Below are 26,860 nucleotides of genomic sequence, written 5' to 3' on the forward strand. Positions count from 1 at the left end.
GAGGCAGCCGCCTCGCTTTTTCTGGCTTGCTCCTTGGCCCGAGCAAGTTCTGCTCGAAGGCCTTCCACAGCTGCAGCACTATCTGCATCAGGCATACAAATCGTAAGGAACGGGCGTCAGCTCCCTTACTAGGTGACCGCAGAGCAACCACATACCTTGTGACTCATCGAGTCGTTTATTGACCAGTGAGATGTCCGCATCCGCAATGTCGAGTTGCCTCTTCAGCTCGGCAAGTCCTTCAGTCCGGCTGGCCACCGAACGTTCCGCCACCTGCATAGGAAAGGCGACAATCTATAATTGAGATTATGATCCTCGGCACGCTGCTGCTTTCGACAGCATACCAAGTCTCAGGGGCTACTATCTATACAGGGCGCACTTCATGTGCAAAACTGTCAAAAGGTATGTCCTTTTTTGCGTACCTCAAATCCCGTCAGCAAACTTCCGACGGCCTCACACAACCCGCTTTTGGCGGACGAGATCCTCTCAATCACCATACCCATTAATGTGTCGTGATCTTCTGAGATGGACGCCCTCTTAAGCAGATCTTGCAGCTCCACCGGCCGTACTCCAATGGGTGCCGAACTCTCTGGCCCCGCCGGACTAGGGGAGACCCTCCGCGAAGACACCTCAGGGTCGTCCTCCTTGTTTGATGGGGCGGCAGATGGAGGCGTTTTGCTCTCCATCATCTTCGGACGAAGGTCTCCCGTAGATGAGCTGTGCTGAGATGGGCTGAGGTCCGAACTACAAGGTGAAAACTTCGGTTACCCTCAGAAATTAAACAGGGATGTCCACTATTACAAAATTCCCCCTTTTTACTTACGGCTCGCTAGAGTCCTGATTCCTCCGAGGAGACAGTTCGGCAGGGGCTCTTCCCGGCCCAGGACCTTCCGGTGCAGACTTCTTTCCCCGCTTTGAGGCCTTGGCCTCCGGGTCTTCGGAAGCGGTCCTCTTCTCCGGATGGAAGGAGGGACTCTCGATTCCTCCCTTACTGAAAGCCTCCGTGGTGGAGGTGGTATGTCCCCTGCCCTTCTTCGCCCTCCTCTGAAGGTGCAACCTCTAACATTTTGATTAACATGGGATCCTGCGTGGTCTCGGGGAGGGGGGCCGGACACCGTATCAGTTTTGCTTGCGCTATCCACTCCTGTCCAAAGGATAGCTGGTTAAAAGGCAAACCCACAGTAAATAAATGGACGATGTGTCCGGACACAGGGCTACTTACTTGAGTATCCGGGCGATTGCAGCTTAGGCTAGCATCCTCGGTCAATTCCGGACGCATCTCTTGCGATCTGAAGAACAGCTCGTACATCTCCGCGGGTGTCAAACCCATGAAGTGTTGAAGAGCTTGTGGCCCCTCCGGGTTAAATTCCCACAGGCGGAGGGGGCGACGTTTGCAGGGCAGTAGGCGCTGGATCAACATAACCTGTACCACTACAGCCAGATTGATCTCCCTTTCCTGGAGGCCTCGAATCCGGTCCTGCAACAGGGGAACGTCCTTGGACGGCCCCCAGTCACGCCCCTTGTTGACCCATGAAGTCAGCCGCTGTGGAGGGCCCGAGCGGAAGACGGGCGGCAACCTCTGCCTGCTACCCCTGGGAGCGGTGATATAGAACCACTCCTGTTGCCACAAGCCGAGCTCCTCCTGAAAAGAGCCCTCGGGCCATGGAGCATCGCCCCTCTTGCTTATAACCGCCCCGCCGCACTCTGCCTGATGCCCCTCAATCATCTTCGGCTCCACGTCTAAGGTTTTGAGCCACAAGCCGAAGTGAGGGGTAGTGCGGAGGAAGGCTTCGCAGACGACAATGAATGATGAGATGTGGAGGATAGACTCCGGAGCCAAGTCATGGAATTCCAGCCCATAGTAAAACATGAGCCCCCTCACGAAGGGACCCATCGGGAAGCCTAAACCCCGACGGAGGTGAGACACGAACACGACGCTCTCACCAAGCTCGGGAGTGGGAATAACTTGCCCTCGGGCAGGCAGCCTATGCGAAATCTCGTAGGTTAAGTACCTGGCGTCTCTTAGCTTTAGCACGTCCTCTTCCGTGACGGAGGAGGGCATCCACCGGCCTCATAGATCGGGGTCGGACATTGTCGAAGATCAAAGGTACCCAAATATGGAGCCCTGGGTGTCGGAACTCGGGGCGAGGGGCGGATTCGATAGAGGATTGAAGGAAAAGAACGGGCCTTGGTCTCATTATAAAGAGGGAGGATACCAAGAGCCATCCCCGTGACCGTTTGGAACCCTCCTTCGATGGAGGGGGCGTGGCAACGGGCGCAGTTGGGTTACCCACGTCCGTATTGATGGGAATCCCAGAATAAGGGGAACACGATCTCTGCTTCGACAAGACGTGCCAAGGAAACCGCCTCGCTAAACGTGGAGAGGTGGAACAATAAAAATAATTCGAGTAAAGGCTTGGTAATGGTGTGACGTCACGCCACAAAATACGTCAGCAGATTGAACTTGTGTGATATTATTCTCTCTACGGTGGTATGTGGAATTTATTTTGCAGAGCCGGACACTATCCTGGTGTTCACAATCTTCTATAAGTTATTCGGAGGAAGAACCTGCCTTGCAATGCCGAAGACAACATGCGCGCCGGACTCGTCGTCATTGCAGCCTGGTTAAGGGGATACTGAGGGAGTTCCGGACTAGGGGGTGTCCGGATAGCCGAACTATCATCATCGGCCGGACTCCAAGACTATGAAGATACAAGATTGAAGACTTTGTCCCGTGTCCGGATGGGACTTTCCTTGGCGTGGAAGGCAAGCTTGGCGATACGGATATGTAGATTTCCTATTATTGTAACCGACTCTGTGTAACCCTAGCCCTCTCCAGTGTCTATATAAACCGGATGGCTTTAGTCCTTAGGACGAACAACAATCATACCATAGGCTAGCTTCTAGGGTTTAGCCTCCTTGATCTCGTGGTAGATCCACTCTTGTAACACACAAAATCAATATTAATCAAGCAGGACGTAGGGTTTTACCTCCATCAAGAGGGCCCGAACCTGGGTAAAACATCGTGCCCCTTGTCTCCTGTTACCATCCGCCTAGACGCACAGTTCGGGACCCCCTACCCGAGATCCGCCGGTTTTGACACCGACAACCACCTATCGGAACCAGGACAAAAACATCCGTGTCTCCAATTGCGTTTGAATTCTCCAAACCCTTCCCCTTTACATTCTTGCAAGTTGCATGCTTTACTTTCCGCTGCTCATATACTCTTTGCATGCTTGCTTGAATTGTGTGAAGATTGCTTGACTTGTGCTAAGATAGCTAAAATCTGCCAAAGACTAAAATTGGGAAAAGGATAAGTTTTTAATTGGTCAAGTAGTCTAATCACCCCCCTCTAGACATACTTCCGATCCTACGAGTGGTATTAGATACTTGGTCTCCATTTGCTTTGATTTCCGTAGCTTTTGGTGGTCATAGCCTTGGTTTCACAACCTAGGAGAGTATGGCGTCTAGCGAGGGAAATTATCACCGTAGAGGTCCTTACTTTGATGGTACAAATTTTGCTAGTTGGAAGCATAAGATGAAAATGCATATTCTCGGACATAACCCCGCCGTTTGGGCTATTGTGTGTATTGTCTTGCAAGGTGAATTCTTTGATGGGAGAGAACCGAACCGTGAAGCTAGCGCAGATGAGTTGAAGATGCTGCAATACAACGCTCAAGCTTGTGATATCCTCTTCAATGGATTGTGCCCCGAAGAATTCAACAAAATCAACCGTCTTGAAAATGCAAAGGAAATTTGGGATACTTTGATTGATATGCATGAAGGTACCGACTCCGTCAAGGAATCCAAGTTGGATGTGCTCCAAAGTCCACTTGACAAGTTCAAAATGAAGGATGGTGAAGGTGTCGCTGAAATGTACTCTAGGCTTGCTCTTATCACAAATGAGATTGCGGGCTTAGGAAGTGAAGAGATGACCGACAAATTCATCATCAAGAAGATCCTAAGAGCATTGGATGGAAAATATGATACCGTGTGCACATTGATCCAAGTGATGCCCAATTACAAGAATCTCAAACCAGCGGAGGTCATTGGAAGAATTGTTGCTCATGAGATGTCACTCAAGGATAAGGAGGAACTTCACACAAGTCAAGTGGTGCTTACAAAGCCTCATGTGAAGCCACTACATCATCAAGTGAGAAACAAACCTTCAATGAAGAATTGAGCTTAATGGTGAAGAGCTTCAACAAATTCTACAAGAGTAGAAGCAAAGAGAGAAGCTCCAAGTCAAGGTCCTACAATGACAAAAGATCGTCTAGTCGAAAGCACAATTGCTACAATTGTGGGAGACCCAGACACTATTCCAATGAGTGTACTGCACCCCACAAAAGAAGATAAGAATCACCCAAGAGGAGAAGTAGAAGAGAAGAATCATCACCGAGATAGAGGAGGAGTAGAGATGATCGTTATGAACGAAGAACATCCCGGAGACGCAAGTATTCGGAAAGGAAGGACAAGTCATCAAGGAACTACACAAAACGAAGACATCAAGCTCATGTTGGTGAATGGGTATCCGGCTCCGACTCCAACAATCACTCCGAGAGAAGCTATCACTCCGACTCCGAACATACTCAAGATGAAGGTGTTGCCGGTCTAGCACTTGTGTCAACCAACTCCTACGACATATTTGATTCACCAAATGAAGGACTTGGAAGATGCTTCATGGCTAAAGGCCCTAAGGTAACACACCCCCGAGTATGTTGATTTCAATAGTGATGAAGATGACTTGTTAGGTGATGATGATTTACTTGTTTACAACTCTAGTGATGAATACTATGATGAAACATCAATTAATCATGCTAATCAAGATAAAACGAATGGCAATGATAACGAGAAGATTGAGCTTCTAACTAAAGAACTAAACACTCTTAAGTTAGCTCATGAAACTATCTTAGAAGATCATAGAGAACTTTTAAGGGCTCATGAGAAGTTAAGCTTTGAAAAGCTCAATCTTGAGCAAGAGCGTGAGTTCTTAAAGGCAATCAATGATGATCTCCGTAAGAAAAGTTCTTCTTACATTGCCAAGTGTTTACTCTTATCAACTTACATGCCTCAAGTCAAGTCCATTAACAAGAACAAGAAAGATTCTTCCTCTAGTAGTAACAATAATCATGCTAAATCAAATATTATTGCTTCTATTAGTTCTCTTGATTCCACTAATGATTCTCTTAGCCAAGTTACACTTGAGCAAGAAAATAGCTTATTGAAGGGAATTATAGACAAAGGTGTTTACAAGAGCCTTGCCAGGAGTAAGCAATTTGAGGAAATTGTACGCAAGCAAGGAAGGCACCGGAAGAACCAAGGTGTTGGTTTTGAACGAAAGTTCAATGCCAATGGAGTTGAGTGGAAGAAGATCAATTCCCAAGATGAAGTTTGTTCCTCAACAAGCAAAGTATGATCCTACTTCTTTCAAGGGGACACAAGCTCAAGATGATCTTCGACGACAAGACCACAAGCAAAAAGGCAAGGACAAGCTTCAAGAGGAGATTGATGCATTTGAAGAAGCTCCTAAGGCCTTGGTCAAGTGGGTTCCCAAGACAACGTCAAGTTCTACTTCATCAAGTATGACTACAACTCCAAGGATTCCCATCAAGATGATGTGGATCCCAAAGAAGAAGAACTAGAGAGTTCTTGAGGGTGACTCCGCCAACATACTTCACTCATATCATTTTGGCAACAACAAGTGCAATCAACTTCCACATCTTGCACTAGTTCAAGGAGTCACAAACCCTCTTGTTGGTAAGACAAGGGACAAGGTAACCTAATGCGTTCATGGACATCATCTTGTGTGTGCATCACTCTATGTCTATGGATATCCTTGTTTGTTCCTTGTGGGACTAACCCGTGTAGGTATTGAAAGTGCAAGTCACTCCAAAGGATTGCTCCAAATGATCTTCATCAACATTGAGCATCCACATCTTCAACACCTACATGAAGTCATCATCGACAAAACCCAAGGTTATTTCATCCCTCTAAGAGGGGATCTCACATCTAGGGGGAGCTTAACTCTAAGAATTGAGTCAAAGCAACTCTAATGGTGTGAACACATCAATGCATTATGTAAAAGTGGTAACCCCACTTGAGCTTAAACGATGAGTATGACCTATGATCAAATGTCCTCATTTGACTCCTAGGTCAATATACTCATATATAGTTGACCTAGTCATCGCCAATTGTTTGATAAATGCTAGAATTGGTTGTGCATGCTTTGCCACATATTTCATTTGCCATTTTATTGCGTGAGCATGTTGGTTGCATATTTAACTCATTCGAGGACATCCACTTGTTGCTTTGATTGACTGGTTTCTTTTTCTTTTGCCAAGTGGATGAACAAGAATGCCTAAGAACCTTCTCTAGCTATCTATGCTTTTCTTGTCTCAAACTCTATTCATGCTACATCACAAAATTTGATCAAGTCAGATTCGAACCACTCTATGTGAGGAGAACTCGGAGTCCCCGATCCGTCATAGACTTAAACTTCCAAAACTTCTTTGTGCGTTTCGGTCTGACCGATTCTTCCATTTCGGTCATACCGAGATCACTAAGTCGATCTAGGTTTTTAATCTTGGTGCAACCGATTTGAACATTTCGATCACACCGAGTTGCTATAACTGTGAACAGTTATGCATCTTGGTGCCACCGAGTTGTTCCACTCGGTCACACCGACAGGGTCGGGCTATATATACTCACGGGTAAAATTTGGGAACTTTCTCCAAACCCCTTCGCTCGCGCATAGCTCGCTCTGCCTCCAGGGTCTCCGGATCGTCCTCCTCGTCGCCAGCCGCCTCCACTCGCCGGTCTCCGCCGCCGTCAATGGATTTCAACCTCGCTGTTGCCGCTGTAGCGAGTTCATCGCCAAGCTAGGGTATGGACTCGATCACAGTGCTATCCCCGTCCGATTCCTAGCACATTATGTTCATCATGATTCTTGCCATGATTGAAGCAATTCTATCCAGTCAAAACAATCCATAGATTAGAAGTGAATTGGAAATTTAGGGTTAGGTTTCCGCCAAAACCATCTCGGACCCACCGAGTTGTAGAACTCGGTTCCACCGATTTGGCTAAGGCCATTGCACAAGTGATTCTCGGTCTGACCGAGAATTGCAAATCGGTGTGACCGAGTTCAGGACTTTGTGAAACCCTAGCAGTCTCGGTGCCACCAAACTGTGACTCGGTCTGACCGAGTTCACTAGTTTAGGTTCCAAAAGCTGCTTCGGTATCACCGAGTTTGCAAATCGGTTGATCCAAAATGCTTTTTGTGAAAAACTGAAACTAAGTTTTTGAATCATTCTTTTGCAAAAACCTCTGTATTTTGTGATGCTCATCCACTCTATCTCATCTATATCTACTCACAGGGTCTGCAGTCAGTGTTTGCAATATGTCTGATCAAAGTGACAGCCAGAACCAGTCAGAGGAGCAGATTCACATGAGTGAGGGCACTAGTCCCTCTAGCACCTCAGATGATGGCAGTAGGAGCACCCCAAGCAACTTGCCCAAAGCTGCCACCAGGGCCAGAAAGAAGAAAACCTCATAATTTGAGGATGAAGACTATGTGGCAGTTGAGGATGAGGCCACTTCCAAGAAGAAAGTGCTCAAAAAGGAATATGGCACAGCTGCAACCACTAAGCCTGGTATGAAGACCAAAGTGCCTGCAAAGAGGACTCCCATGTCTAAAGCCAGAGCCTCTACTCAAGTACCTGAGAAATCTGATCCCAAAGAGGCTGCTGCAGAAGGGAAGAAGAGGAAGGAAAGGGTCAAGAAGACCATGGACAGAGTTGTTGGACAACCTTCCATGATGGAAGAGGAAGAGGAAGAAGAGGCTGTTGCACCAGCACCCAAGGCTCAAAAGCTTATGGGTGATGCTATTAGGTCAGGGGCTACATCATCAAAGCCCAAAGAAGCACCCAAAGCTGCCTCCAAGCCCAAGACTGCACCTAAGAGGAATACCAGAAACATATCTGCTACTGAAAAGAACAAGGCCCCAGTGCCTAAAGCTGCTGCTGAAGAAGAAGAAGATGAAGAGCATATCTTGAGGAAGTTGAAGCCAAAGATTCCAGACCACAATGATGCTCATCCTGTGGCTGAGAACATGAAGCTGAGGAAGGATACAGGACTCAGATAGTGGAGGTTGTCTGATCCTTATGCTATCAGGAGAAGGACTGCTGTTGACTACAGGTTCCATACTAAGGAACAACAGGATTCTATGAGACTGTGCTGCTGGGCAAGAAGCCTATAGTTTGTGACATGAGGTGGGTGGACTGGAAATACATCAAGGAGAATGAGGAACACTATCCTGGTGTGTATGACAGTTTTAGTGCTTATGGAGTTGCAGACTTTGTTGGACAGAAGTTCACAAAGTGGAATGATGAGCTCATAATGCAATTCTACTCCACAGCACACTTCTATCCAGATGGCAGGATAGTATGGATGTCTAAAGGTACAAGGTACCAGTCTATAATTGAAGAATGGGCAAATCTGATCAATGCACCAAAGGAGAAAGAAGATGACTTGGATGTCTATGCCAAGAAGAAGAAGGATCACAATTCTATGGCACATATGTACAAGGAGATCCCAGATGCTGCAGTTGAGACACACAAGTTTGGATCTGTACATTTCCTTCTGTCAAGACTGCCAACCATCAACTGGATCCTTAGGCACACACTCTTGCCCAAGTCAAGAGATCACAACATGATCAGAGGCCATGCAATAAATCTGCTACACATATTTGATGTGCCTCAAAAGTTCAAGGTCATGAGCCTCATAGTTGAGACTATCAAGAGGACATCAGCTGACCAGAAGAGAAGCTATGGGTATGCCCCATAAATCCAAGAGCTGATTAACTCCAAGATGGGCACAGGCACATACCTATTGGACAAGGAACACATGCCTATCTTTCCAGATTTTGAGGACAACCAAGTGGTTATGGATGAAGATGAACCATCTTCTGTGCATGCTCAAGCAAAGAAGGAGAAGGCAAGGACAGAGAAGGCTACCAAGATGCCAACAATGGAAGAGGCATCTCAGTACTTTTTAAAGAGCAAACAAGATCAACTAGGCTACTTGATTGCATCCACTTTGAGGATTGAGAAAGGGTTGGCCACCTTGACTCAAAACCAGGAGAGCCTGGAGAGGATCATGGAGCAGAAGTTCTATGACTTGGATGTGAAGGCAACTGAGATCCAGTCTGTTGTTGAGCAGCTTCAGGATGATATGCAGGAGAGGAAGGGCAAGACAACCACTGATGCTTTTGCTAGAGTGCCTAGAGCTCAGAGATCAGCTGCAGCGCCAGTGACAGACACCAAAGCCACTTCATCTGCACCAGCTACAGCTCCTACAGCTCCAGTGCAACCATCTCCAGCACCTACACCTCCAGCTCCATCCACATCAACTGAATCTTTCGTCCTTGGAGTCATATCTACACCACCACATCAAGACCAAGCCTGAGAGACGACATAGTACTATGCATTTTGTAGGAACTTTTTGGTAACTTGTTGCCAAAGGGGGAGAAAAATGTATAGATCATAGGCTTCGAGTTCAAGAGAGAGAGAGTTTGCTTTTGTTCTCTCTTGCCTTGGTGGTTAAACTTTATTTGCTTGTTTGAGATACTTTATGTCTGTGTGATACCTGGATGATCATGTGTTTGATCATATGCTACATTTATGCTTGTTGGATGACATTATCCCATCTATCTCTATATGATCATTCACTTTGCTTGGTGATGAGTGCATGTATTCAATCTTTATTATTTTGAGCGCTCCACCAAGATGTATGTGACATGGAAGAGTAACCCATGAGCCTAACTCTTTGTGCATTTGCAGTCCAAAGCAAATCTTAAACTATGCACAAATTTAGGGGGAGCTCTTGCTTATCACATACTTCTCAAAGCGATAATGTTTTTCACTCTTATTATTATTTGTCGAAGCTTTTATCTATATGTTGTCATCAATTACCAAAAAGGGGTAGATTGAAAGTGCAACTATCCCTAGGTGGTTTTGGTAATTCCTAACAACATATAGCTCATTGAGCTAACATCATTCCAAGATGAACAGTTAAAGAAAAGCTCAATGAATGGCATGGCATGGATAAGGAAAGTGGATCCCTCAAAATACTAAGGATAAAAGGACTGGCTCAAGCTCAAAAGCTCACGACTCTACATTTTATATTTTAGTGATCCAAGATCACATTGAGTCTATAGGAAAAGCCAATACTATCAAGGAGGGATGAGGTGTTGTTTAATGAGTTTCTTGCTCCACAATGCTTAGTGATATGCTCCAAAAACCCTCAACTACTTTCTCATATCCACATATGACCCAAACCAAAAGTCAAACTCTGCCCCATCGATTCTTTCTACCTGGCGCCACCGAGTTCAGATGTCATAACCACTGCCAAAAACCTAGGCAAATCGGTCTCACCGATAGGGATCTCGGTCTCACCAAGATGGGATTGTAATCTCTTTGTTTCCCTTCGTAACATTTCGGTACCACCGACATGATCGATCGGTCCCACCGAGATTGCAATGTAAACTCTCTGTTTGCTTTTCATAACATTTCGGTCCCACCGAAATGAGCGAACAGGTCCCGCCGAGTTTACCTGACCAACTCTTTGGTTAGCTTATTACCAAAATCGGTATCACCGAGTTTGTGTAATCGGTCTCACCGAGATTACGTTATGCCCTAACCCTAACCATATCGGTCCTACCGAGTTGCATGTCGGTCCCACCGAAAACCCTAACGGTCACTAGGTTTACTAAATCGGTCTAACCGAGTTTGTTGATTTGGTCCCACCGAGATTGGTAAATTGTGTGTAATGGTTAGATTTTATGTGGAGGCTATATATACCCCTCCACCTCCTCTTCATTCGTGGAGAGAGCGATCAGAACAAACCTACACTTCCAACTTACGATTTCTGAGAGAGAACCACCTACTCATGTGTTGAGGCCAAGATATTCCATTCCTACCATATGAATCTTGATCTCTAGCCTTCCCCAAGTTGCTTTCCACTCAAATCTTCTTTCCACCAAATCCAAATCCTGTGAGAGAGAGTTGAGTGTTGGGGAGACTATCATTTGAAGCACAAGAGCAAGGAGTTCATCATCAACACACCATTTGTTACTTCTTGGAGAGTGGTGTCTCCTAGATTGGCTAGGTGTCACTTGGGAGCCTCCGACAAGATTGTGGAGTTGAACCAAGGAGTTTGTAAGGGCAAGGAGATCGCCTACTTCGTGAAGATCTACCGCTAGTGAGGCAAGTCCTTCGTGGGCGACGACCATGGTGGGATAGACAAGGTTGCTTCTTTGTGGACCCTTCTTGGGTGGAGCCCTCCGTGGACTCGCGCAACCGTTACCCTTCATGGGTTGAAGTCTCGATCAACATGGATGTACGATAGCACCACCTATCAGAACCACGACAAAAACATCCGTGTCTCCAATTGCATTTGAATTCTCCAAACCCTCCCCCTTTACATTCTTGCAAGTTGCATGCTTTACTTTCCGCTGCTCATATACTCTTTGCATGCTTGCTTGAATTGTGTGAAGATTGCTTGACTTGTGCTAAGATAGCTAAAATCTTCCAAAGACTAAAATTGGGAAAAGGATAAGTTTTTAATTGGTCAAGTAGTCTAATCACCCCCCTCTAGACATACTTCCAATCCTACAGATGTGGAGGAAAGAGTTCGGGGCTAGATCATGGAAATCTATCCCGTAATAGATCATGAGTCCCTGGACAAAGGGATGAAGTGGAAATCCTAGCCCTCCAAGGAAATGGGGGAGGAAGACGACCCTTTCGCCGGGCTCTGGAGTGGGGATGATCTGACCCTTGGTGGGGAGCCTGTGCGCGATGGTTGCGGCTAGGTATCCCACACTCCTAAGATCCTTTATCTCCTTCTCCGTGACAGAGGAGGCCTCCCACTTGCCCTTGGAACCGGATCCGGCCATGCTCAGAGGAGGTGGTGGTGGTGAGGAAGATGAAAACTTTCTTTTGGGCACTGAGATCTTGGGTGATTGGAAGGCCGAGGAGATTGGAAGGCGTGGGGAAGAGAGGAGAAATACATTGCCCTCTTATAGGCAGTAAAAATGCGAACCATCCTCCCACTTATGCCTTAAAACTCGCCTGTTCCCAACATGGGCATGCGCCGTAAACGGTTGGATTACCCAAATCTTATTGCGGAGCAATCCGGTAATAAGTGGGCTTGGCCTTGAAATGCGGAACGCGAGGTGTGAAAACGGTTCAAAACACTGAAGGGTCAAGTCTGACGCTTCGCCGAAAAAAGTTGTTAGCAAAGACACTGTTCCTATTTTTCATATATCCTGCCTTCGCAGCTAAGGGTTGTGTTAATTATGCAATGCCGAATACAGTACTTTTATGGAGGAAAGCTGAAGGAACCCACCTCGCAATGCCGAAGACAATCTGCGCGCCGAACACGTCGGCATTGAAGACTAGTTCAGGGGCTACTGAGGGAGTCCTAGACTAAGAGATTCTCGGGCATCCGGTCTATCTAATATGGGTCGGGCTAATGGGCCGTCAAGATACAAGAATACCACCTCTATTGTCGTGTGGGGACTCCCGTATACGTGGATGGCAGTTTTAGGTGTCCGGATATACTGTTTCCTTTCTGTTAAACCGACTGTGTACAACCGTAAGCCCCTTCGGTATCTATATAAACCATATGGTTAGATCGAAGGCAGGATCATAACATTGATAGGCTAGCCAAGCTAGGGTTTAGCCATTACGATCTCTAGGTAGATCAACTCTTGTAACCCCTATACTCATCGAATATAATCAAGCAGGAGTAGGGTTTTACCTCCATTAAGAGGGCCCAAACCTGGATAAACACTGTGTCCTTTTGATCATTGTTACCATCAATCCTCAGACATACAGCTTGGGCCCCCCCTACCCGAGATCTTCCGGTTTTGACACTGACAGCCTCCTCGAATGCTTGCACCTCGGCTGTGAAAAGACGCGGTCCGCTCTTTAGTTCGAAGCAAGCGCTCGGTGTTGCCATTGACTGTTATAACGCCGTTGGGTCCTGGAATTTTAAGCTTCAGATAAGCATAATGCGGGACAACATTGAAGTGTGCGAAGGTTGTGCACCCTAAAAGCGCGTGATAACCGCTTCAGAAGGGGACGATGTCGAAGACTAATTCTTTGCTTTGAAAGTTTTCGGGCGAGCCGAAGACTACTTCCAGGGTGATCGTGCCCGTGCAACGGGCCTCTGTGCCTGGGATGACACCTTTAAAGGTTGTAGTGCTCGGTTTCATTCGAGATGAGTCGATGTCCATATTCCTAACCGTGTCCTCGTGGATGAGGTTTAGGTTGCTGCCTTAGTCCATGAGGACTTGTGTCAGATGGTAACCATTGACAATTGGGTCCAGGATGAGTGCCGCTAATCCGCCATGCCTAATGATGGTTGGATGATCATGCTTATCGAAGGTGATAGGGCAAGCCGACCCGGGGTTGAACTTTAGGGCAACTGGCTCCATCACGTAGACGTCCCGAAGCACCCGCATCCTCTCCCTCTTAGGGATGTGGGTGACATAGATCATGTTGACCTCTGTTACCTCATTAGGAAACTTCTTTCGGCCTCCATTATTGGGCTGCCGAGGTTCATCCTCGTCTTCACAGTGGTTTTGGGTTTTACTTGGACCCTCTGCCGCGACCTTAACGGATTGTTTAAAGACCCATCAATTCTTGTTGGTGTGGGTTGCTGGTTTACCCTGAGTGTCGTGGATTCCGCATGGGCAGTCTAGGAGTCTATCAAGGTGGCTAGGTTCATCTCTGTTCCCTTTAAAGGGCTTATTTTTGTGTCCAAATTTAGGTATTGTGAACCCTGCATTGACCACAACATCCTCTGTGTCGCTTCCGCCATTCTTGTACCTATGCTTGTTTTTATTGCTCTTGGTCTTTCCGTTGGCTTCACGTGTTTTTGAGGTGCCTTCCTCGCTGTTGTGGGAGCTTCGGGCGAGCCAACTATCCTCTCCCGCACAGAAGCGGGTCATCAGCGAGGTGAGAGCAGGCATAGTCCTCAGCTTGTCTTGACCGAGCTGACAGGCCAACCAGTCATCTCGGATATTGTTTTTATATGCGACAATGGCTTCGGCTTCAGAGCAGTCTATGATTTGGTTCTTTTTAGTGAGGAACCTGTTCCAGAACTACTGGGCTGATTCGCCTGGCTGCTGGGTGATACAATGAGATCGTCGGCATCCGAAGGCTGGACGTATGTGCCCTAGAACTTTGCTCTAAAGGCATCTTCGAGGGCTTCCCAGCTGCTAATAGATTGAGGGGGCATGCTGTTAAGCCAATGCCTTGCCGGCCCCTTTAGTTTGAGGGGGAGATATTTTTTGGCATGGAGATCATCTCCATTGGCCATGTGTATGTGGAGAAGGAAATCCTCGATCCATACTGCTCGATCGGTGGTGCCATCGTATGATTCTATATTGATGGGCTTGAATCCTTCAGGGAATTGATGTTCTATCACCCTATATGTGAAGCAGATCGGGTGAGCCAGACCTTGGAATCGAGGGGCATCTCATCGGAGGTTGGGTGAAAGCTGTGAATAGGCCTGATCTCGGGCACGGTCGTTCCTGTCCATCCAAGCATCATAGCCATCGAGCCCTGTGGGCGCATGTCCCTTCGATGCAACATCGAACATCGTTAGGTCTAAGTAATCCACATGATCCTTGCCATAACGGCATGGAGGTGGCCGTTCGTCGATGTTTTCCCACATTGTCATGTCCCGCCCTCTAGGGGGTCGGACATGATCCTCGGTGAGCTCCTCGTCAAACTCCGATAGGAGACGCCTGCATGGGTATGATTTCGGCATGCTGCGACATCGGTCTTCCATGTCTTGCTCGGCGGAGAGCACTTCGACCCACTTTTTGTTTAGTGCATCAATGTTGACCTTCAGTTGTCGGTGCTTGCGTTTCATCTTTCTGGACGTCGTCGTGAGGCGACGTTGGAAGCGCTCTTGTTTGAAGGGGTCTTTGGGAATGACAAAGTCCTCGATACCGAGGCTTTCGTCCTCCTCAGACTCCGGCATACAATTGTCATCAGCCCCTTCAAAGAGGTCGTCGGGATCTGAATCTTCAAGATGTCTGTTTGATGTGTCATTTTGCCTTGGGGAAGCTTGATGGTCTCCCGCGGGGTTATCCGCGTCGCCGGCTTCTATGTCGCCATTATTGGCGGTTGCATGATTGCCGTTAGGCACCCCATTGTTTCCTCGTCTTCGCCTTCAGCGACGTCTCGGAGGGGTATTGGGGGTGTCCACCATGTACACATCGTAAGTAGATGTAGCAGTCCACCTGCTGGTGTTTACAAGGGGCGAGGTGTCTTCTGCGAGGCCATCGCATCTTCATCCATGTCTGAGGCCTCTCCGTAGTCTAATATGTCGGTTAATTCATCGATTGTGGCGACTAGGTGGGTGGTGGGTGGGACGTAAATTTCCTGATTGTCGGCTTTAAGTCCGACCTGATCATAGACCGAGGTCTTGTCGGCCGAGATGGACATGGCTTGGATACGGCCAAGCATCTCATTAAGGTGGGACAACTCTTCCAGATTCATTACTGAGTTATAGGTGGGGCTGACTCGAAGTGTGCCCGCCTGGTAACTTGACGCGCTGAGGTCTCGGTACGAAGGGAATCCGGGAGTTCTTCCAGATTCTACGCTGAGGTCAGGTCCAACCCTGATGTAGAAGTGGGGGCCGGATCTGCATCCGGGCGAGAGATTGGAAGGGCATCGGCGGAGGTGGTCATGTCGGTAGTCTCTCACGGTGCTGCGACGGAGATCGTTTCGGGGTCGAGCCCCCGGCGCTAGATAAGTCCTCAATTCGGTCGATGTCCCATCCCGACAGGATGAGCTCACCACGGGAGTCCGTAGTGTACTCGCGGCCACCAAAGGTCATGATTCGACCTGGGGCGTAGTTCTCAGCCGAGGCCAGATTACCTGTCGAGTCGGCGCAAAAGACCATGCCGCCGAAGACGAAAAGCTGGCCGGGGGCGAAAACGCTCCCAAGGCCGTTGGAGCAGTTGATTTGCAGGTGAGCCATCAATCCTTCTGGTGATCGCACAGCGGAACTCTCAATGAAAGCACCAGTGTCGGTGTTAAAACCGGCAGACCTCGGGGTAGGGGGGTCTCGAGCTGTGGATCTCGGATCTAGGGTAATATGGACGACGGAGACGATGTTTACCCATGTTCAGGCCCTCTTGATGGAGGTAAAACCCTACGTCCTACTCTTGTTTATATCAATGGAGATGTATCAAGTACATAGTCGATCTACCTCGAGATCGTAATGTGTGGTCTACCTCTAGGGTTAGGTGAATGATTTTGCGTTGATATCCCCTCTACGGGCTAAACCCTATGACTTACATACACGCCAGGAAGGGCATCTAGGGTTACAAGGCGATAGCTATGAGCTAGGCGGCGGCAGAGATCTTGGAGTATACGGCAAGTCTTCGGGGGAGACAGTCTTGATCACGCCTCCTACGTACGGCTTCCGGGTCCATCTTGGTCACGAATGATGGCTTACCGGTCCAACCCGAGGAGAATGAGCCGGCTGGGTTAGTACCCCCCCCCCCCCCCCCCCCCCCCCCAAGGACACCATCACCTGCGACGCCCGCCGACGGTGATAAGGGGCACTGCCCGGTGCTAGGGTTTGGCCTCAGGTCTGCTGTGGGGGGCGACACGAATATCTCTCCTCATAAATCTGGACTGATGGGGCAGCAAGGAGACTTAACTTTGGAGCATGAAGTAGTAGGTGCATGCGAGATGGGCCGATCCGTAATGAGAACCACACAATTCGTGGTAGAACTAGAAATGGGGATGACCGGTCAAAACCGGAGATCCTGCGCAAACTCCAAAGTGCCCGGGCAACCGATCGGCAGCCTTCCAACGTTCAGTGACCCGGACTCCCTCTTTTGACCTTTTCCTCCCACTTTCTGCGAGTTGCGCCTCGGCCTCGTGCCCCCGGTGCAACCTCCCCAAAGTTCCCCGGAGCAAAACTCGCAAGGCGCACACGGCCGGGTGGCCAATCTAGCTAGCAGGGAGCGTGTGATCACCGCGCGCGAGGGCTCCCTCGTGCCGTGCCGTGCCATGCGCCAAGATGGCATCCACCGTAGCGCCCTTGAACGCCGACGTCGACCTGCCGACGAACGTGACGGCGCAGACCCACAATGCGACGGCGTCCAAGATCACCAACATGGTGGTGTGCTACTCGCCCATGATGATCACCACCAACGGCATCTGGCAGGGCGTCAACCCGCTCGAGTTCTCCCTCCCGCTCTTCATCCTCCAGGTCGCCGTCATCGTCATCACCACCCGCGTCCTCGTGCTCCTCCTCAAGCCCTTCCGCCAGCCCCGCGTCATCGCTGAGATCCTCGCCGGCGTCGTGCTCGGGCCGTCCCTCATGGGCCAGATGGACGGCTGGGGCAACCTGGTGTTCCCGCAGCGCAGCCTGCTCACGCTCGAGACGGTGGCGCACCTCGGCCTGCTCTACTTCCTCTTCCTCGTCGGGCTGGAGATGGACATCGACGTGATCAAGCGGTCCGGCAAGAAGGCGCTGTTCGTGGCTTTGGCCGGGATGGCGCTGCCCTTCTGCATCGGCACCGCCACGTCCTTCATACTCCGGCACCAGGTGTCCCGGAACGTGCACCAGACCTCCTTCCTGCTCTTCCTCGGCGTCGCGCTCTCCGTCACGGCGTTCCCCGTGCTCGCCCGCATCCTCGCCGAGATCAAGCTGCTCAACACGGAGCTCGGCCGCATCGCCATGTCGGCCGCCATCGTCAACGACATGTGCGCGTGGATCCTGCTCGCGCTCGCCATCGCCATCACGGAGGTGGACAGCACGGCGCTGTCGTCCCTGTGGGTGCTCCTCTCCGGGGTGGCCTTCGTGCTCATATGCTTCTACGTCGTGCGCCCAGCGATGTGGTGGCTCATCCACCGCATCCCCGAGGGCGAGAGCATCAGCGACATGGATGTGTCGCTCATCCTTGCCGGCGTCCTGCTCGCCGGTGTCTGCACCGAGGCCATCGGCATCCACTCCGTCTTTGGCGCCTTCATCTACGGCCTGGTCATCCCGAGCGGGCCGCTCGGCGTCACGCTCATCGAGAAGCTCGAGGACTTCGTCACCGGGCTCCTCCTCCCGCTCTTCTTCGCCATCAGCGGCCTGCGCACCAACATCACCAAGGCGCGCGACCCTGTCACCGTCGGCTTGCTCGTGCTCGTGTTCGTCATGGCCAGCTTCGCCAAGATCATGGGCACCATCATCATCGCGGCGCTCTACACCATGCCGTTCCGTGAGGGCATTGCCCTCGGATTCCTCATGAACACCAGGGGGCTCGTGGAAATGATCGTGCTCAACATTGGGAGAGACAGGCAGGTACGCACACGGTCACACCGTCACACGCACAGCAAATTTCACCCTTATTTTTAGCAATATCGGTGTCAGCCATTGATCAGGTTAAGCATGCACATAGGTGTTGGATGACGAGTCGTTCGCGGTGATGGTGATGGTGTCAGTGGGGATGACGGCTCTGGTGACACCGATCGTGACGAGCTTGCACAAGCCGGCGCGGCGGCTCGTCGGATACAAGCGGAGGAACCTGCAGCGCATCAGGCACGACAGCGAGCTCCGGATGCTGGCCTGCGTGCACACCACCCGTAACGTGCCGTCCGTGCTGTCGCTGCTCGACCTCTCGAACCCGAGCAAGCGCTCCCCCATCTTCATCTACGCGCTCCACCTCGTCGAGCTCACCGGCCGAGCCTCCAACATGCTTGCTGCCGCCGCCGCCTCCGCCTCGACGAATAGCCAGTCAGGCTCCTCTGCCTTGCCGGCTACGACGGAGCACATCTTCAACGCATTCGAGAACTACGAGATGCACACTGGTCAGTACTCAGTATTTTTGGTGCTCAGTACATACATTTCGTAAGGCTATATGTCTACGCTGACACGGAGCATGCACGGTGCTTGTGCGACGCAGGTGGTGTCTCCATCCAGACGCTGGCGGCCGTGTCGCCGTACCAAACCATGCATGAGGACGTGTCCGTGCTCGCGGAGGACAAGCACGTCTCGCTCATCGTCGTCCCTTTCCACAAGCAGCAGACGGTGGACGGCGGCATGGAGCCGATCAACCCGTCCATCCGCGGGTTCAACGAGAGCCTCCTGTCCACGTCCCCGTGCTCGGTCGCCATCCTCGTGGACCGCGGCCTCAGCGCCGCCGCGGCGCGCATGGCGGATGAGCACCGCCTGGTGCTCTTCTTCTTCGGCGGGCCCGACGACCGCGAGGCGCTCGCCTACGCGTGGAGGATGGTGGAGAACCCCGCCGTCAGCCTCGCCATCGTGCGGTTCCTCCCGCCGGACTACCGGGAGCGATCCTTCTCCAGCCCCACCTACCGCTCGGCCGCCACGGCGGACTCGCGCGCGATCAACATCGGCGCGGAGGGCAAGACCGAGCTGGAGATGGACGAGGAGTACCTGGGCGAGTTCCGCGCGCGCAACCACGGCAACGGCGCCATCACGTACGCGGACAAGACGGTGACCAACAGCGAGGAGACGGTGGCGGCCATCCGGAGCATGGACAGCAGCACGCACGAGATGTACATCGTGGGCCGCCGCCCCGGCGAGGCCGGGTCGCCGATGACGTCGGCGCTGGAGGACTGGATGGAGTCCCCGGAGCTGGGGCCCATCGGCGACATGCTCGTGTCGTCGGACTTCTCCATGGGGGTGTCGGTGCTGGTGGTGCAGCAGTACGTGGTGGCCGGGGCGCCCATGGCCGCCGGGGTGCCCATGGCCGCCGCGGCGCCGGCCGCCAGCGTCGACCCGGTACGCCAGTACCTGAGCAACGCTAACATGCATCCGGCCGCGGGGCCCGGGGGGTACCAGACGATCCCGGCGTCGTCGGCGGCCAATAGCTGGTCTAGTGGCACCGTAGGCTTCTGAGGCGCTGAGGGTCTTCGCTGTTGGAATTTCTGTACTGTGTAGGATTAGTTGTATCGTGACACGGCAATGCATGGAACGTGCGTGAAGGCTGAGATTATTGTCTTCTGATCGAAGCCTGCTAGCTAGTCAGTTTCCAAGTGATCACTCTCACAGCTAGACAAATTAGTCAGATTAGTTATGTAGTGTTATACTGTTGTATCAGATTCATTGGAGTTAATTGGAGGAAACTACCGCTATCTGGTCTTTTTTTTTTAAACTCACCGTGTATTGCGTAACTCATCTGCAGAAAACACTAATCGAGGGATGGCGTTTTAAACGTGTTTATGACAGATGGACCAGGTCATCAGAGCTGACTTGGCAAAAAAATTGCCACATGTACGCAATGAATAGTCTACTCTATCTTCTTAAATCTCTTTTTGACTTAGACATCCCTCAATCAAAAATAAAAAAAATGCAGTCAAACCCATCCCCCGTGTGTACACTGCAGCGCCCATGGGCTCGCGTCACCGACGAGGGGCGGCGTCGTCGGGATGGATGCCGCCGATCAACCACCTGTGTCGCGCTCTCCCCCCTTGTACGACGACTGCTGCATCAAGTAGCTCGGCCGATGAGCAACGCTACCACATACTAACGAAGCGCATTCTCCATCTCGACGAGCTCAGCCGATGGAGTGTCGGCGAGCAGTGCGAATGGCAACGTCCTGGCCCTGCCATCTGCCGTGGATGTCGTTGGGGGTGGAGCTAGCCCAGTGGGCCGCTGCGAGCCGTCTTTGTACACTGTAGCATATCTGTACAGTAAACTGCAACAGTATATAGTGCGTTTGGGCCTCACACCCCAGGCCTGAGCCCTGGGGGCCTGGGGCCTGGATGCGCACCTGGATGTCGTGGTCACGCTGTGCGCCGACGAGCTTTGTGCTCGCCTTCCCGGCCGTCTCCCTCCTCTCCATATCGTGGGGTGGCTACAACCGACCGATAATGGCAAGATCCAGTTGCTCTCCTCAACCAGTGAGATCCAGCTGCCCTCCTTCATTGCCTTGGTTCGTAGATGAGGAGGACGCCACTGTGCCCACCTGTCGGGAAAATGCTCAAACGGACCAAATCCCTCGATCAATGTTTTTTGCCAATGAATTACACCATATGCGGTGAATTTTGCAAAAGAAAGGGAGTAGGTAGTTTTATGCAATCCTAACCACAAATGTAGTAGTTTTCAGCAATTAACTCAGATTCATTTAGTGCTCACACGTACCTTGTTGCCGGGTTTACAGCTGCATGTATTGTTCTTTCTGTCATGAAACTAGAGGTCAACATTATTTTTTTGGTCGATCAAATAAGTGCATGCCAATTTCTAAGTGATCATTCTTTGAACCAGACAAATCAGTCAGATTTATCGGTACTTCCCAACCCAAAAATGCAGCTTAGTGATAGCACAAGCGGGTAATCCATGTTTGAGCCCATGCGCATATGCTCTCGATGAACGGTAAATTCAAGAGAAACCACAAAAGAAAACTGATTTTGATTTTACATCCAAGATGCTCGAGTTTTCTAGGAGCGTGCAAATTTTCAAGCTCAAATGACATTTCAAAGAGCTCATGCAAAAAAAAGGGATCTAAACGGTGTAGCTTTTCTCAGGACCATTCAGCCCCTCTAGAAGATTCTCAAGGTTGCATCTTAGCGAAGGATCATTCACTACAAAAAAAATACACTTCCGTGATGATACGTGTTTGTCACAGTAGGTCATGTTTCCTGTCATGCATGTACATCCATGACGATTTTATGACAGAATCAAGATAGTTAGACATGTTGATGTAGGGCAAAACCCTAGGTGGATGATCTTTCACGTTTGGAGGGATCCCACGGGAGAAACACGAAGAACACGCGGAAGCACAAAGGGAAAATCACGGGGAGGACGAGAGAGGATCACAAAACCGACAAAGAATAGATCACACGAGTGCTAGATCACCGAACACACAGAGATGCATATGATCCATAGTCAACAAAGGTAAGGATACAAAGAACAGTTCATCTCCTAACGGAGGTCTTGATGGTCTTCCCTAGAGAGGGGTCTTGAATCCGCTTGGGGGATCTTCTCCGAAGAGGTCCTGAACTCCGAGGAGAAGTATCCAAGTGGATGAGCAAAGACTCTCTCACAAATATGAGCTAATCCAATGCTACCCTAGCTAGGAGGAGGAGGGGTCCTATTTATAGTCTTAGTGCAAAAGGGGGCAAAGTGGAGGGGTACATGGGCTTTGGCCCGAAACTGTGCGCAGACAGGTACCGAACGTCCGCTGGGGACCGGTCGTCCGGTCGTTCACGAGGGACCGGTCGTCCGGTGTCGCCGGACGTCCGCTGGAAGCTCTCTGGAACGGGTGCACCGGACGTCCGGAAGTTTCCTACTTCCGCTAATTTCCATTCTGTTGACAGATGCCGGTCGTCCGGTGGTTCCGGTCGTCCGCTCGCTGGAGTGTGGCCGGTCATCCGGTCTGGGCCGGACGTCCGCTCGCTGGGGCTTGGTGGCTGGGGCTTCAGGTGCCGGACGTCCGGTCCGGACCGGTCGTCCGGTGGCTGGAGCTTTCTCCGGTTGATCTTCTTCTTGACCTTCGCGGTTGGTAGCTTCGTCTCCTTGTCCAATGGATGTAGATGCACCATGGCTTTCCTCCAGGTACCTGATCACACACAAAGTGTCCATATGAGGTAGTAGCCAAGTCTCGTGAGTAGAGAGAGGAAGTTCGGAAAGGAGCGAGTTCACCTTATCTTTGATAGCCTTGGCTCTAGCTCTTGTCATGGGTCCAAGTGGTGTTGAGGAAGATGTAGACACGTCCATGGGGATGAGCGAGGGATGCTCCGCATCATGCCCCCCCCCTTGGGAAGGATCCGACCTCGAATCAAGATCTTCATCTCCATGGTATGGCGCAAGGTCCTTGATGTTGAAGATGTCGCTCACATTGTACTTGCCTCGTGGTAGATCTATCTTGTAGGCGTTGTCGTTGTAGTGTGCTAGCACCTTGAAGGGTCCGTCGGCTCGAGGTAGAAGTTTGGACTTGCGTTCATTGGGGAAGCGGTCCTTTCGAAGGTGTATCCACACAAGATCGCCAATGTTGAAGATCATGGGTTGCTTGTTGACGTTGAGCTTGGTCGCTAGTCGTTGTACTTGGCGCTCGATGGTGTGCCTTGTATCTTCATGCATCTTCTTGATGTAGCTTGCCCGTGCACTCGCATCCATGTTGGTGCGCTCTTGTAGAGGGAGAGGTAGAATTTCCAATGGTGACAATGGGTTGAAGCCGTAGACGACCTCGAAGGGGGACTTGCCGGTAGTCGAATGTCTTGCACGGTTGTAGGTGTACTCGGCGATGGGTAGACATGCCTCCCACTCCTTGATGTTCCTCTTGATCAACACGCGAAGTAGAGTGGATAGTGTCCTGTTCGTCACCTCTGTTTGGCCATCGGTTTGAGGATGGTATGTGGATGAGAACAAGAGCTTGATTCCGAGCTTGGTGCATAGAGTCTTCCAAAAGTAGCTCAAGAACTTAACGTCGCGGTCGGAGACTATTGTCTTTGGTATTCCATGGAGACGCAAGATTTCCCTACAAAAGAGATTAGCAATATGTGAAGCATCGTCTATCTTGTTGCAAGGAATGAAATGTGCCATCTTAGAAAATCCGTCCAGAACAACAAAGACGGAATCCTTGCCATTTTGAGTTCTAGGCAAACCAAGTACAAAATCCATGCTAATGTCTTCCCAAGGTTGATAAGGAATGGGAAGTGGCATGTAAAGACCATGGGATTGAGCTTTTGACTTAGCTTTGCGACATGTAGAGCATCGGGTGGTGAAGTGTGAGACGTCGCGGAACATCTTGGGCCAAAAGTAGTTCTTGGAGAGCGTGGCGAAGGTCTTGTCGCGTCCAAAGTGTCCCATGAGTCCACCTCCATGAGCCTCTTGCAAAAGTAGCAAACGAAGAGAAGACTCGGGAATGCAGAGTTTGTTAGCTCTCATAAGATAACCATCCTTGATGTAATATTGTTCCCAAGATGTATGCGTCAAACATTTAGCATAATGAATAGAAAAAGATGGATCATTAGCATATAAGTCTTTTTATGTGCTCAAAACCAATAATATTCACCTCAAGTTTAGTCACAAGTGTGCATATGCGTGAAAGTGCATCCGCTACTACATTTTCTTTACCCTTAATGTACTTGATCACATAAGGAAAAGATTCAATGAATTCACTCCATTTGGCATGACGCTTGTTCAGTTTAGTTTGACCTTTTAGGTATTTAAGTGTTTCATGATCGGTATGGATGACAAACTCATGAGGTCTAAGATAATGTTCCCAAACATGTAGTACACGCACTAAAGCATACAATTCTTTGTCATATGTGGGATAGTTAAGTTGAGCACCGGAGAGTTTTTCACTAAAATATGCAATGGCTCGTTTTTCTTGCATCAAAACTCCGCCAATTCCGGTACCACTTGCATCACAATGAACCTCAAAAGTTTTGTCAAAATTGGACAAAGCAAGAATCGGGGAATGAGTAAGAAAAGACTTGAGTTCATCAAAAGCGGTGGATTGCAAAGATCCCCAAACAAAAGGAGCATTCTTCTTACTCAAGGCATGCAAAGGAGCGGCAATTGTGCTAAAGTTTTGTTGGAAATATGCCCTAGAGGCAATAATAAAAGCATTATTATTATATTTCTTTGTTCATGATAATTGTCTTTATTCATGCTATAATTGTATTATCCGGAAATCGTAATACATGTGTGAATAACAGACACCAACATGTCCCTAGTAATCCTCTAGTTGACTAGCTCGTTGATCAATAGATAGTCATAGTTTCCTGGCTATGGACATTGGATGTCATTGATAACGGGATCACATCATTAGGAGAATGATGTGATGGACAAGATCCAATCCTAAGCATAGTACAAAGATCGTGTAGTTCGTTTGCTAGAGCTTTGCCAATGTCAAGTATCTCTTCCTTTGACCATGAGAGCGTGTAACTCCTGGATACCGTAGGAGTGCTTTGGGTGTATCAAACGTCACAACGTAACTGGGTGACTATAAAGGTGCATTACAGGTATCTCCGAAAGTATCTATTGTTTTATGCGGATCGAGACTGGGATTTGTCACTCTGGATAACGGAGAGGTATCACTGGGCCCACTCGGTAATGCATCATCATTATGAGCTCAAAGTGACCAAGTGTCTGGTCACGGGATCATGCATTGCGGTACGAGTAAACTGACTTGCCGGTAACGAGATTGAACAAGGTATTGGGATACCGACGATCGAGTCTCGGGCAAGTAACATACCGATTGACAAAGGGAATTGCATACGGGGTTGATTAAATCCTCGACATCATGGTTCATCCGATGAGATCATCGTGGAGCATGTGGGAGCCAACATGGGTATCTAGATCCCGTTGTTGGTTATTGACCGGAGAGCGATCTCGGTCATGTCTACATGTCTCCCGAACCCGTAGGGTCTACACACTTAAGGTTCAGTGACGCTAGGGTTGTAGGGATATGTATATGCAGTAACCCGAATGTTGTTCGGAGTCCTGGATGAGATCCCGGACGTCATGAGGAGTTCCAGAATGGTCTGGAGCTAAAGATTTATATATGGGAAGTCCTGTTTCGGGCGTCGGGACAAGTTTCGGGGTTATCGGTATTGTACCGGGACCACCGGAAGGGTCCCGGGGGTCCACCGGGTGGGTCCACCTGTCCCGGGGGGCCACATGGGCTGTAGGGGGTGCGCCTTGGCCTACATGGGCCAAGGGCACCAGCCCCAAGAGGCCCATGCGCCAAGAGAAGAAAAAAAGGGGAGAGTCCTAAAGGGGGAAGGCACCTCCGAGGTGCCTTGGGGAGGATGGACTCCTTCCCCCCCTTGGCCGCACCCTTCCTTGGAGGAAGGGGCAAGGGCTGCGCCTCCCCCACTCCCTTGGCCCTATATATAGTGGGGAAAAGGAGGAGCAAACCTACCCCAGGCCTTTGGTTGCCTCCTTCTCCATCTCCAACACCTCCTCCTCCTCCATAGTGCTTGGCGTAGTCCTGCCGGAGTACCGCAGCTCCATCAACACCACGCCATCGTGCTGCTGCTGGTGCCATCTCCCTCAACCTCTCCTCCCCCCTTGCTGGATCAAGAAAGGAGGAGACGTCATCCGTTCCGTACGTGTGTTGAACGCGGAGGCACCGTCCGTTCGGTGCTAAGATCATCGGTGATTTGAATCACATCGTGTTCGACTACATCATTCCCGTTCCTTGAACGCTTCCGCTCGCGATCTACAAGGTATGTAGATGCATCTAATCACTCGTTGCTAGATGAACTCATAGATGGATCTTGGTGAAACCGTAGGAAAATTTTTGTTTTCTGCAACGTTCCCCAACATTGGCATCATGAGCTAGGTCTATGCGTAGTTCTCTTGCACGCGTAGAACACAAAGTAGTTGTGGGTGTTGATTTTGTTCAATATGCTTGCCGTTACTAGTCTTATCTTGATTCGGCGGCATCGTGGGATGAAGCGGCCCGTACCGACCTTACACGTACTCTTACGTGAGACAGGTTCCACCGACTGACATGCACTAGTTGCATAAGGTGGCCAGCGGGTGTCTGTCTCTCCTACTTTAGTCGGATCGGATTTGATGAAAAGGGTCCTTATGAAGGGTAAATAGCAATTGGCATATCACGTTGTGGTCTTTGCGTAGGTAAGAAACGTTCTTGCTAGAAACCCATGGCAGCCACGTAAAACATGCAAACAACAATTAGAGAACGTCTAACTTGTTTTTGCAGGGTATGCTATGTGATGTGATATGGCCAAAGTTGTGATGAATGATGAATGATCTATATGTGATGTATGAGATGTTCATGCTATTGTAATAGGAATCACAACTTACATGTCGATGAGTATGACGGTGAAAGGATGATCAT

The 26,860-nt window shown here is 49.9% G+C and overlaps 1 protein-coding gene across 1 annotated transcript; it reads left to right on the plus strand.

Moving 5' to 3' along the window:
• The first annotated feature begins 16,891 nt into the window (after nucleotides 1-16,891).
• LOC123065839 (cation/H(+) antiporter 15-like) lies at nucleotides 16,892-20,160 on the plus strand. The gene is made up of 3 exons (XM_044489045.1): nucleotides 16,892-18,381; nucleotides 18,479-18,887; nucleotides 18,983-20,160. Exons 1-3 carry the CDS (start codon nucleotides 17,107-17,109, stop codon nucleotides 19,939-19,941), a joined length of 2,643 nt encoding a protein of 880 aa, XP_044344980.1. The 5' UTR covers nucleotides 16,892-17,106; the 3' UTR covers nucleotides 19,942-20,160.
• The last annotated feature ends 6,700 nt before the right edge of the window (nucleotides 20,161-26,860 follow it).

Source organism: Triticum aestivum, chromosome 3B (genome assembly GCF_018294505.1).
Source record: "Triticum aestivum cultivar Chinese Spring chromosome 3B, IWGSC CS RefSeq v2.1, whole genome shotgun sequence".
NCBI lineage: Eukaryota > Viridiplantae > Streptophyta > Magnoliopsida > Poales > Poaceae > Triticum > Triticum aestivum.

Bases quoted from the DNA above. Each gene is read 5' to 3' on its own strand.
- LOC123065839 (XM_044489045.1), top strand. From the start codon at position 17,107: ATGGCATCCACCGTAGCGCCCTTGAACGCCGACGTCGACCTGCCGACG. The intron at 18,382-18,478 runs GTACGCACACGG...GCATGCACATAG, and splicing joins ACATTGGGAGAGACAGGCAG to GTGTTGGATGACGAGTCGTT. The intron at 18,888-18,982 runs GTCAGTACTCAG...TGTGCGACGCAG, and splicing joins GAACTACGAGATGCACACTG to GTGGTGTCTCCATCCAGACG.